The 13,042-nt window shown below is 41.8% G+C and overlaps 1 protein-coding gene across 2 annotated transcripts in view; it reads left to right on the forward strand.

Moving 5' to 3' along the window:
• Nucleotides 1-6,526, forward strand: part of Fam120c (family with sequence similarity 120 member C) — a 110,013-nt gene extending 103,487 nt beyond the window's left edge. The window contains exon 16 of one of the 2 annotated variants that reach the window (XM_090326811.1): nucleotides 1,780-6,526. In XM_090326811.1, coding sequence (XP_090182937.1) covers nucleotides 1,780-2,031 — 252 coding nt within the window. In that variant the 3' untranslated portion in view covers nucleotides 2,032-6,526. The remainder of the gene's footprint in view (nucleotides 1-1,779) is intronic. The other variant, XM_090326812.1, reaches the window with a different exon arrangement.
• Nucleotides 6,527-13,042: the final 6,516 nt, after the last annotated feature.

Genomic DNA, 13,042 nt, shown 5'->3' on the forward strand with positions numbered 1-13,042 from the left:
CACCCTACCCATTGAGCCACAGTGTCATTTCCAGTTTTCTAGTGACTAATTGGAGATAAGAGTCTCACAGACGTTTTAGTGCCCCATTTTAGTGACCCAGCTGGCTGGCTTTGAACCGAGATCCTTAGATCTCAGCCTCCTGGGTAGCTAGGATTACGGGTGTGAGTCACCACGCCCAGCTATCTTTTTTATTTTTGAGCTTTTAATGTCTTGTGTACAGCACAATATAAAGCCAGGAAGCAGTGGCTCAAACCTATAATCCTAGCTTACACAGGAGGCTGAGATCTGAGGAACATGATTCAAAGACAGCCCAGGCAGGAAAATCCATGAAACCCTTATCTCCAATTAACCCCCCAAAAGCTGGAAGTAGGGGTATGGTTCCAAGGGCAGAACACCAACTTTGGGCAAAAACTCAAGGACAGCATCTAGGCCTGATTACCAGCACAAAATTAGTACATAAAGTGAGCAATATTGACTGGAAGTGCATGGTTCAAGTGGGGTATACCAGCCAGGAGATAAAAATCAAATAACAGAATATATAGTATTATCTAACCATATAGTAATAATATTGATCAAGAGGTATAACTTCACTTCTTGAGAATACAGTTCATGTCATTCAAAATAGCAGTCGCTTTCCTGAGATTAAATGGTTGCTTTGCTTTGCTTTTTTTGTACTGTTCCTGGGGCTTGAACTTCGAGCCTGAGCACTATCCCTGGGATTTTTTTCATTCATCACTAGCATACTACCACTTGAGCCACAGTTCCACTTGTAGCTTTTCTAGTGATTAATTGTAGATAAGAGTCCCAGGGACTTTTCCTGCCATACTAGCTTCGAACCATAATCCTCAGATGTTGGGCCGTGAGTCACTGGTGTCTAGCATGATTGCTTTTTAGTTATAAGAGATTCTGTGAAATATCATTCAAAGATCTACTGGGCTTTTGTCTTTCCTTTCATTCACTCATCCAATTCTTAGCATTGGTCAGTATTTCATGGCAGTTGAGATAATAGAGGCTAGCTCAACTTGAGTAGAATCCTGACCCTACTACTTTATATCTTAAGCAAGCTAGCTATAACTTCTTCATCTGTAAGTGGAACATCATAATATTTACCATTTAGCTCATATGAATGTTAGCAAAATATAAAGCTCCCTAAGTAGTAGTTTTGCCATCACTGGATCCATCCATCTATTTATTGTATCCTAACTTCTCAGGCAAGATAGTCTCAGATGTACTACTAGGTCATATTTCTGAAGAAGTGAATCAAGCTTCCTCAGGCTAGCTCATGAGCATGCTTGGGAAGAGCCAACCTGTTTGGGATTTTCATTTTGTCTGAACATCACTATTTTGTTTTGGATTCAAAATTTTTTTTGCAAATCCTGGGGCTTAAAATCAGGACTGAGCACTGTCCTTGGGTTTTCTCAAGACTAGAGCTCTATCACTTGAGTCACAGCACCACTTTTAGCTTTTTCTATATATGTGGTACCAAGGAATCGAACCTTGGTCTTCATGCATGCTAGGCAAGCACTCTACCCCAAACCAAACTCCCAGCCCCTTGTTTTTGTTTATTTTTGCCAGTACTGGGCCTTAAATTTAGGGCCTAAGCACTGTCTGGGCTTTCTCAGGGCTAGAGCTCTACCCTTGAGCCACAGCACCACTTCTGGCTTTTTTCTATATATGTGTTACTGAGAAATTGAACCCGGGTCTTCATGCATGCAAGACAAGCACTTACCACCAGGCCAAAACTCCCGGCCTACTTGTTTGTTTGTTTGTTTTCACCAGGGTTCTTCAGATGGGACTTCTAAATCTCTGGAGCTTCATCAAGGTCGATCCCACTCCCAGGTAAATGGAAACAACAGCACATTGATTAAGGAAGAGAAAAATGAGCATCCTCCAGCTCCTTCACAATGTGCCTTACCTAGAGACAGCAATGTGTGTGATAATGGTAACCGCTGCTTTTCTGTGAAGAATGGAGAGAAGAACCACTTACAAGAGCAAAAGCTGGAAACTGTGGCACTCGGGAAGGAAGATTGACAAGCTGAACAGAAGTCTCACCGCTCAGGAAGGGGGGTGGGAAACTGTACTTTTCTGATTTGAGGCCCAAGTTAGAGGAGGATATAAAAGCTCACCCTTGATTTGTCCAGGATTTTGATGGGATGTCCTATTGTATCCAAATATTCCCCTTCCATATCTTTTTTCTCTGGGGCTCCAGACTTTGAAAGCTGGGAAAATTTTGTTTAAAGATGAATAGCAACAAGATTAGCATTAATTCTTAAATTAAATCTATCGCACCAGTATTCACTTTATCTCCCCTGGGAGTCTAGTAAGGCAGTAACTGTCAGAAAGAAAGTGTTAGCACCTAAAATCTTATTGTAAAATTCCAGCTTTTGTTTCTTTTCTAAGTGTTTAACATAATACTCATTTACACACTTGTATGAAAAAAATATGGGATCGAGGGGACAGCTGTCTATGGCTTCCTGACTTTTTTTTTTCTTTGTGAGGTGATTGAAACAGGGAGGGGGGAGGGAGAGGGCTTGATATAAAAATCTGTATCCACCTCCTCATTGTTTATCCCAACTCCAGGATTTTGTATGCCACCTCTAGCTCTGGCCTGACAATCAGATAGGTAGATGTTTTCAGGGCAGTGAGTAGTATTTGTTATTTTATTTTATTTTTATTTTATACTTAAAAAAAAACTACCAATGGCCTTTGTACTGGGAGATTCAAGTGAGTCGGAAAAGTACTGGGCAGATTTTTCCTGCCTCTCAACCAGTGCATCGTTTGTAAAATAGAAGATATGGTGCAGTTCACCCACTCCCTGCTGCCCACACCCTGAAAGGGGTGAGAATCAATGTTATGAAACTGAGTACGAAAAGGACTCAAAAGACTCAGTGTGTATGTGTGTGTATGTGTGTGTGTGTGTGTGTGTGTGTGTATGTGTGTATGAATGTGTGTATCTGTATGCATACACATACCCTTTATATAAAGAGACAGATCTATTTATCTATACATATTTTATATATATATATATGAAGTGTGTGTATATATGCATGTGTATACACATGCATACAAACATGGTGATGTCCCAAATGATTTACTGAATTTCCCAGAAATGCTTCCACTGCTATGGAGTGGTGGGTTTAAAAGATCACACTTTAAATCTGAAATCCTTACTAAGTCACTGCCCATCACAATTATGAGAGGATGGGCTACTCTAAATCAGACACAAAGTACTTTCCAGAGATTGCCTGTTCAGAACAACAAACACTTGGGTTGTTACAAGCTTCACTTTGAACAGAGCCCTCACATCCCATATACTGCAAAAGAGGGAGGTTGAAACATGATGGGAAGAGTTTGGCATTTTTTAATGAAGGTTTGGAAAGGAAAAGGGAATGGGAGGTGATTACTATTTGCAAGGGCTTTCGGCCATTTTGGAAGAAATTTCTTATGGAACGCCAGGATCCAGTTGGATCAGATGACAATTGGTTGATATGAGTCCCTGGAAGGAGGACTTACATTGGAAAGATGAGGTAGGGAAGTGTGAGGAAATTTGACAAGTTGATTTTACATGCCTAGATTGTTTCATTTGTTCATTGACATTTTGACTACCGGATCTTTTCATTTGCTTTGCAAGGAAGACTTCAGAGGACTCTGGCCTCAGCCTTGAGAAATATTCTGTAAAAGATTCTAGGCCCCAGCTGGCCAAGATCTGCCCAGGATAAAGAGGCTGTTTCTCCTTGCTGGAAATAATCTTGAAACAACCTTGCATTTCCAGTTTCCCTCTTTGGGAAGCCATAGATGAGGGATGGAAATATGGCTGCAACAGATAAGCATTATGTCTTCATTCAGGAATTGAGGCTTTCAGCCTCACACACTTCCTTTTGGGCTTTATGATATTATGGCCCAAGAAGTACCACTTCTACAGGAATACAACTGACTAGACTTCTGGCAGGGTTCTCTTTTTGAAAAAAGAAAAAAAAAACCCATGCACCTTAATCCACAGCAGATCCTTGGTGATTTTTTTCAGACAACCAGAAAGCTGTTTGCTAACTGCTCACTTACAATGACTGTATATGAAGAAATTGAAAACTGTCCGGCTATTTAATGCTAGTCTGGCCCAGTTTAAAAGAACCCAGTATTTGCAGGGGAAAGAGCTCTAGAATGCCTTGCCACCTGCCCAAATACTTCTAACATAAACCTTAGAAGGATGACAAAAGTGTACACTTAGCCAGATGTAAGCAAGGAAAAAGTACTTGAAAATTTTCTCTTTGAAATGAGCTCCCAATTTGATCCCTCCTGGACATTCCCAGCCTTTCACTTCTTAAAGGTTAGGACTTTTAGAACCAGCAATGGAGGGAATTCAGTTGCGATGGCTTGGAATTTTCTTTCAGAGCCAAAGAGAGATGAACCTTTGGAACTCTAAAAGTAACCAGAATCACTGAATTGTGAGAGAATGGTTATACATATATGGATATATATTGAATAGAAAGTATTTGAAGTTAAATGTAAAGTCTTTTTTCAGTTGCTGTTTCCGTGCATCTTGAATGTATCTGACATAGTCAGATGCCAGTATTGTTAACTCACAGCATTGAGATTAGTTTGTAGGCATTCACTGTGAGAAGTAAAACTACTTCTTTCACAGGGATGATTCCAGTTTGCCAAAAGGCTTGCTTTTTTCCCTTCTACACAGCTGGACTTTTCCCTTAGCTTGACCCAAGGTGAAGTAAGTGGTTCACCTCCAACTCAGATTTTTTATTTGGATTCAATATTTGGAGTTTGGAAGATTACAAGAAAAGAAACTATGAAGGGCCATATTCCCAAATTTAAATTCCTATGCCCAAATTAAAAACCACAAAGATAAGGTTTATTACTGGAAAACAAACTTTCCTTTTCTAATCAGAGGACAAATTGGAGAAGAGAAGGTCTGATCTTTGCTGGGCCACTTGAGGAGACTCTTATCCTTCAACCCGAGGTTCCATATCTGACTGCGATATGACCCCTTCACTCGGTATGGCCATGAGCAAAAAGACACTGGTTGTATATAGCCACTGATCCCCAAAGGGCTGCAGATCTTTATGTCTGCTAGCATGTCCTGGGGTCAGTCTGGCCGTGTCTGGTCTGGACCAGACCTATCTGTATCATTTTCATTCTGACCCAGTAGAATTTTGAGTAGACTAAAGCCCAAGAAGTGCAACTTGTTTTGGTTAGGGACATTTGATTTGTCTCCATCTTGATTTTTTGATATTGTTGGCCAAGTCCCATTACCATTTTTTGATCAGAGCAAAACAGCCAGACAAGGTATTAGGGTGGGTGGTTAAGGTGGGTGGTGGGGCAGGAATGCTTAGGTAGGGTAGAAAGAGTATGGGAGTAGCTCTTCAGTTATGATGATCCAGTCCTTTGGAATCTTAGAAGGCTCCTGTGGGCATACCAGTGCCACCATTTCAGCCTCTAAGACCCCCCCCCCAACCCCGTCACACACTCCTTTGAAAGGACAATACAAGTAGACCACAGTTAAGTAGTTAGTGTAATTCTACTAAGGTTTAATCATACTTGTTCACTTCCGGGTGCATATTTCCTAAATATGCTTAGGGTTGGGTGGGGGGGTAAGTTTTCACTATTCCATTGTATTTGCCCTATATTTTTCCCCTCCTCTGACTTTGGCATCTTATTTGACTTGCTCTTTTCTTTCCCCTTCGCTTATTGCAGTAGTCTGCTGTGCAGGTAGACAGCTCAGTGCACCTATTTTCCTATTACTGCTGGTTACCTTCAATATTGTCCGAGATGATTTTGGTGTTCAAATGGTGTTTTTCTTAAAAAACAAAAAACAAAAAACAAAATCCTCTTCACCAAGTTCAAAACAAAACATCCCCTGTGCTAGGGTGCCCATTTCAGCTTTTGACATTGCCCCTGTACTTTTTATAAATGCTCTTTTCATCCGTGTTGGTAGTAACTAATGGCTAGTGAATTTTCATGTAAATGAAGCCAACTGAATATTTCAGATTTTATTAATCTCATAACCCTGCCAAATCTGATGACTTCATGTTAATGACCTCCCAGACGGCATTTCCCCTCCTACCTTTTATTTTATTCTACTTCTAGACTAACACACTAGATAACTGCAAAAAGTCAGTGATTTTTAGTGCTCCCTGGTAAATAATGTTAATGACAAAAGTAAATTCTTTCATTGTTTTTTTTTCCCCTGTGTTACTATCTCTTCTCCTGTGCTCTTGACAGTGTGTTTAGTGGATGGATAATACGTATTTCTCTTTCCCACTCCCAGATTCCAAATTCCCTGTCTTTCTTGGCCCACCTCACCACAAAAGCTCCATAGTTTATTAATGTAAGTTTGAATGGATGCTACTTTGGGGAAACTGCAGAAGTTAATGAAAATGTTTCCGAAAGGAATGAGAATGTCTCTGGAGTTGTTCTGTGATGGAATTTGGTCTGTTGTTCTGTTAATGCTGACGGAAAGAAACTTACAGCGCTTAATAAAAGTCTATTCTTTTAGTAAAAAAAATGTGAAACAATACTGGATGTGTGAAGTTTTATTTGCCCATTATTTGATACCTTTCTACACACTGGAAACATTTGTTTCAATTCAATAGTATGGCACAGAGATTTGGGTGTCAGAGCATAATACCAGAGCAGGAGTCCCCTCGCAAGAATTCTCAAATTAAATAATAAATTTAGCTTCCTGACTCACCTCTTGATTTGGATGATCTAAAGTCACCTTTCATTTAACATTTACCAAGCAGAACCTCTCCTCTTAAGTTTGCTCGCTCGCTCGCTCGCTCGCTCTCTCTCTCTCTCTTTCTCTCTCGGCTTCTCTGCTCAAGGCTAGCATTCTACCACTTAAGCTACAGCTCTACTTCTGGCTTTTTGTGGTTAGTTGGAAAGGCTCAGGCTTTCTTGTTGGGCAAGAAACCCTCAAATACTAACTTCCTGAGTAGTTATGATTACAGGCATTGAGTCACCAGCACCAGGCTCAAGAGTTGGTTCTCATAAGACTCTTGCCTTTTCCTTGTTTTTCAAGTCCAATTGGTGACAAGATCTGTCGATAACATTGAAGCATTTAGTACATCTTATCTTTTCTGACCTCATTTCTGTGGCTTAGTTCAGGCCCCATCATTTCTCACCTGAACTTCCTACTCTTTAACTACTGACCAGGCTATTGTTAGCAGTATTCTGTGCCTGAGTAGATGTACTTTTTTTCCATTGAAAAAGTCCGTACAGCTGTGTGTGTGTGTGCGCGTGCGTGTGTGCGTGCGTGTGTATGTGTGTACATACATGCATATTAGTATTAACCTTAGGACCTTTTACATTAAGTTAGCCTCTTCCCCTCCTCCCCACTGCAGCTCTCAACTTGAGCAAAGGTTCCACTTAATTGGAGATAAGAGTCTGCCTGAACTGCTGACTTTGAACTCAACCTCCCGAGCAGCTAAGATTACAGGCATGAGATACCACCAGTTAGTGTCTGGCTTTTGTCCATGTTTGTTTGTTTTTTTTCTTCTGCCAGTTTCAGGGCTTGAACTCAAGGCCTGGGCACTGTCCCTGGACCCTTTTTGCTCAAGGTTAGTGCTCTGTCACTTGAGCCACAGTGCGTTCCAGCTTTTCCTGTGTATGTATGTGGTACCAAGGAATCGATACCAGGGCTTGGTACATGCTCGGCGAGCACTCTACCATTAAGCTATACTCCCAGCCCTTTTGTCCAGATTTTAAAAACTATCTATGACACAAGGGAAGATTGAGAACTATTGCTTATGACCAGGCATGGGTAGCTCCAGCCTGTGATCCTAGCTATTTAGGAGACTGAAATCTGACCATTTCAGTTCAAAGCCCACCTAAGAAAGAAAGTCTATGGCACTCTTATTGCTAATTCACCACTAAAAAGCTGGAAGTGGAGCTGTGGCTCAAGTGGTAGAGCACTCGTCTTGAGCACAAAAACAAAGTTAAAGCACCCGATTTCCAAAGTCCCAGTCCTGGGACTTGAACTCAGGGACTGTGCACTATATTTGAGCTTTCTCAAGGCTAGAGCTCTACTACTTGAGCCACAGCACCACTTCTGGCTTTTTCTGTGTGTTTGGTACCAAGGAATCAAACCCAGGGCTTCATGCATGCTAGGCAAGCACTCTACCACTAGATCACACTCCTGGCCCTCCAAAGTCCTTTTTATATAAGATTCAATGGTCTGTCTTTATGGCCCTCTGACTGCTTCTCTAGCTCCAGTGATAATGAAGTTTACCCCATATCCATTAAGCTATTAATATCAGCTTCTTATTTTCTGTACCATTGTGTAGAATGGCTCTTTTTCTCTTTGCCTCTAGTAGTCTTTAGTCCTCTACCCTAAATACGTACAAAATTCAGCTCATGCCTTTGATTCTTTTCCTGATTACCAACGAAGGATCTCTGTGCCAACTCATCACAGCCGGCCCTACAGCACTTTGTTGCATCCTGTTCTTGGATTGAACAAATAAGCAGTGTCTATGCTTGACTATCTCTGTGTCCTTGGCACTGAAGTAAGGAGACTGGGTCTGGGCAATGGGCCTGGATGGTGGAGGATATTCTTTGATTTGCAGATGTGTTTTGAGTTAGCGTGTTCCAGAAAAGTCTTACTCTCCTTAGATGATTAGTTCTTGATTGTGTCCCCATTTCATTTGGGGGGGGGGCTTATATTTAATATCTTTGGTAGATTCAAGTGTTCATTGGTTTTGGATTTACTTTGTGTTAACATCTGATTTGCTTTTTTACTTTGTTAAGATTAAATCCATGCACTATGCACTTTGAGGCAACATAAGGTGTAGCCAGGGTGGTAGAGCTTTGTGATTGGAGTCTCTCTGCTGTCTACTAGCGCTCCAATAAAGACTCCAAATTCTGCCTTTTAAGTGGTGGCTTGCTCTTGCTACTGTACAGCATGTACTTAGCTAAGTTGTTCAATGAGTACATTACATGTAAAGGACAGCCAAAACACCCTTGAACACAGTGTTTGGTAGCAGTTTGTAGACTTTTTTCTTGGCCAGTCCTAGGCTTGAGCTCAGAGCCTGAGCACTGTCCTTGGGCTTTCTCAAGGCTAGAGCTCTACCACTTGAGCCTCAGCACCACTTCCAGCCTTTTCTGTGTATGTGGTACTGAGGAATCGAACCCGGGTATAGACTTTTTTGCCACTCCTGGGGTTTGAAGTCAGGGCCTGGCACTGTCTCTGAGCTCCTTTTGCTTAAGACTAGCACTCTACCACTTGAGACACAGTGCCACTTACCTGTTTATTTCTATGTATGTGGTGCCGAGGAATCAAACCCAGTGTTTCATGCATGCTAGGCAAGCACTCTACCACTAAGCTACCTCCCCAGCCCATAGGTTGTAGACTTTTGAAGCAAAGAATATAAATTGGTAGCAAGAATACAGGAAGATCTGAGTGTGAGGGTTCATCCTTGAACACAGTATTCATTTTAAAAGAGCTTTAAAATTGTGATCCGAAAGAAAAAGAAGGTGACGAGTCACCGTTGAGCAATAGAGAAGTGCTTGAAGTAGAGTGAAGCCAGGACTCTAGAGGCCTTTTGTTGTTAGTCCTGGGGCTTAAGTCCAGGGCTTTGGTGCTGTCTCTGAGCTTTTGTGCTCAAGGCTAGCTACTATACCAAAGAAGCCACAGTTTCTCTTCTAGCTTTATGTGGTTAACTAGAGATAAGTGTTTCATTAACATCTCTGCCAGGGCTGGCTTTGAACTGAGATCCTCAGATCTGAGCCTCTTGAGTAGCTGAGATTACATGCATGAGCCACCAGCAAGCACCCAACCTTCAGAAGCTTCTTACTACTGTTGAATGACATTAACTAGTCTTGAGCCCCCTCCCCAAACACTTTGTGCCTTACATATACAAATTATAAAAGGAAAGAGCTGAAACTAAAGGGAAGCAGAAGAAGCCTGCTCCATTTTGTAAACACTTTATCCTTGAATGAAAACTATTATTTACAACCTTACTTGCATTATGAAGTTCTACTGCAGCCACAGATATTTTGTTTTATTTTGTTTTTGATGCTGGTCCTGGAGCTTGAACCCTGGGCCATGACCCTGCCCCTGAGTTTCTTTTGCTCAAGGCTAGCACACTACCACTTGAGCCACAGCTCCATTTCTCAATTTTTATCATTAAATACAGATAAGAATCTCACAGTTACAGGCCAGGAGCATGGCCTAGTAGTGGAGTGCTTGCCTAAGATGCATGAAGACCTGAATTCAATTCCTTGGTACCACATACACAGAAAAAGCCAGAAGTGGTGCTGTGGCTCAAGTGATAGAGCTCTAGCCTTGAGAAAGCTCAAGGACAGTGAAAAGAATTTCACAGTTCCTGCCTGGCCTGGCTTTGAACCATAATGCTCAGATCTCAGCCTCCTGAGTAGCTACTGAGCCACTGTCACCAGGCTGTTGCAGGTTTTATTTTGTGGTCATGGCTTGAACTCTGGGCCTGGGCATTGTCCCTGAGCTCTTTAGCACAAGGCTACTGCCTTACCCCTTGAGCCATGGCCCCAGTTCTCCTTTTCTACTGGTTAATTGGAGGTAAGAGTGTCCAGTTCTTTAGTGCCACGGGTGGCTTTGAACAGCGATCCTCAGATCTCAGCCTCCTGAGTAGTTTGCATTACAGGTATGAGCCAGCATGCTGGCTTTTTTTTCTTCTAGTTCATGATCTTTGTTGAGATTCAAATTTTGACAATGGAAAATCTTTGGTACTTGACCCCTTTTTTGCCAGTCCTGGGGCTTGAACTCTGGGCCTGGGTGCTGTCCTTGAGCTCTTCAGCTCAAGGCTAGTGCTGTATCGCTTTGAGCCACAACACCACTTCTGGTATTCTGGTGGTTAATTGGAGAAAAGAGACTCAAGAGCTAAAAGGCTAGTGTTGTACTGCTTTGAGCCATCACACAGCTTCTGGTATTCTTGTGGTTAATTGGAGAAAAGAGACTCATGGACTTTCATGCCGGGGCTGGCTTTAAATGGTGATCCTCAGATCTCAGCCTCCTGAGTAGGTAGGATTACAGGCATGAACCACTGTCACCTGGCTATGTCCTTGAGACTCTTATTTCCAATTAAACACCAGAAAGCCAGAGGGGAGTTTTTCTCAAAGTGGTAGAGTGTTAGCTTTGAGCAAAAGAGCTCAGGGGGAAGTGGCACTATGGCTCAAAATGGTAGAGCATTAGCCTTAAGCTAAATTGCTCAGGGACAGTGACTAGGCCCAGAGTTTAAGTCCTGTGACTGATCCAAAAAGAAAAGAAAATCTAGTTTTAGGGGCCGGGAGTTTGGCCTAACGGTAGAGTGCTTGCCTAGCATGCACGAAGACCCGGGTTCAATTCCTTGGTACCACACACATAGCAAAAAGCCAGAAGTGGTGCTGTGGCTCAAGTGGTAGAGCCCTAGCCTTGAGAAAATCCAGGGACAGTGCTCAAGCCCTGAGCCCAAGCCCAGGACTGGAGAAAAAAAAAAGAGCTCAGGGACAGTGCCCAGGTCCTGAGACTGACAAACAATAAAAGTCTCATGGACTTCCTGCCCAGTTTGGCTTTGAACTGTGCAAGTAGCTGTGAGTACAGGCATACGAACCAGCATCTAGCCTTCATTAATACGCATACTTCTTTATTACATCTGACTGCTTTTAATTTCAAAGTTTCAAGTGTTGTTGTTGTTGTTGTTGTTATAAGAACAGTAGCCAGGAACTTAGGACACCAAATGTGATGAGCAAAGATTAACACCTGTCTTTGCATAACCTAAGCCTTTATCACATAAATACCTCCATTGTCAAAGAGCCCAGTGTTTCCCTCCCTTTGAGAAGGCCACACATTGTTAATGTGTCCCTGCCTTTTGCTTGTCTGCTTTTTGTCTGCTTGCTTACCTACTCAATAAAACTGCCAATTTTTTTATTAAAGAATTTATTAACATTGATTTTTACATCATATTTCCAATGACATGTTTAACAAATGAGTATTTAAGAAGAGAATCTCTATATGCAATCACTGGCACTTAGTTTTTAGAACATAATCAAAATTAGGGTAAGAGTTTGTATGTCATAGATACATATTAATCTATATAATAAAACATGTCTATAGAGTCATAAGTTTTTATGTCTATGTAGTTGTGTTTATATTTCCAATTCCATGTCCATAGCATTGGGTATGAATATATTGAGTCCTTGCTCTTGTACTGTTTGGATCTAATAGCCACATATTAAGGTTACCATGCGCCTTTTGTTCCTTTGGTCTTGACTTGTCTCACTCAACATGATTCATTCTAGATTCATCCACTTCCCTGCAAATGCAATTATTTTATCTTGTCTGTTGGCTATGTAGAATTCCACTGTATATATACCACATTTTCTGTATCCATTCATCTGCAATAGGGCATCTGGATTGTTTCCATCACCTGACTAGTGTGAATAGTGCAGAGATAAACATAGCTGAGCAGGTATCCTTATCATATTCTGGGTTATGATGTTCAGGGTAGATGCCCAGAAGTGGTATGGTGGGATCATAGGGAAGGTCAATTTTCAGTTCTTTAAGAGACCTCCACACTGCTTTCCAGAGTGGCTGAACCAGTTTACAATCCCATCAGCAAAAACTGCCAAATTTTAAGAATTTTTTTGCCAGTTCTGGGGACTGAACTCAGGGCCTGAGCACTGTCCTTGGGCTTTCCTCAAGGTAATGTTCTACCACTTGAGCCACAGCACCAGTTCCGGCTTTTCTATATATGTAGTACAGAGGAATTGAACCTCGGTCTTCATGCATGCTAGGCAAGCACTGTACCACTAGGCCAAACTCTTGCCCCCCCCCCTTTTTTTGCCAGTCCTGGAGCTTGAACTCAGGGCCTGAGCACTCTCCTTGGACTTTTTCAAGGGCAGAACTCTGCCACTTGAGCAACAGCACCATTTCTGGCTTTTTTTTTTTTAATGTATGTGGTGCCGAAGAATCAAATCTGGGTCTTTGTGCATGCTAGGCAAGCACTCCACCACTAGGCCAAACTTGAGGCCCCAAGAATTGCATCTTCTTCCTCTTTACTTAACCTACTCATCAAGTAGAATT

This window comes from Megascapheus bottae, chromosome X, assembly GCF_031878675.1.
Source record: "Megascapheus bottae isolate mThoBot1 chromosome X, mThoBot2.hap1, whole genome shotgun sequence".
In the NCBI taxonomy this organism is placed as follows: Eukaryota; Metazoa; Chordata; class Mammalia; order Rodentia; family Geomyidae; genus Megascapheus; species Megascapheus bottae.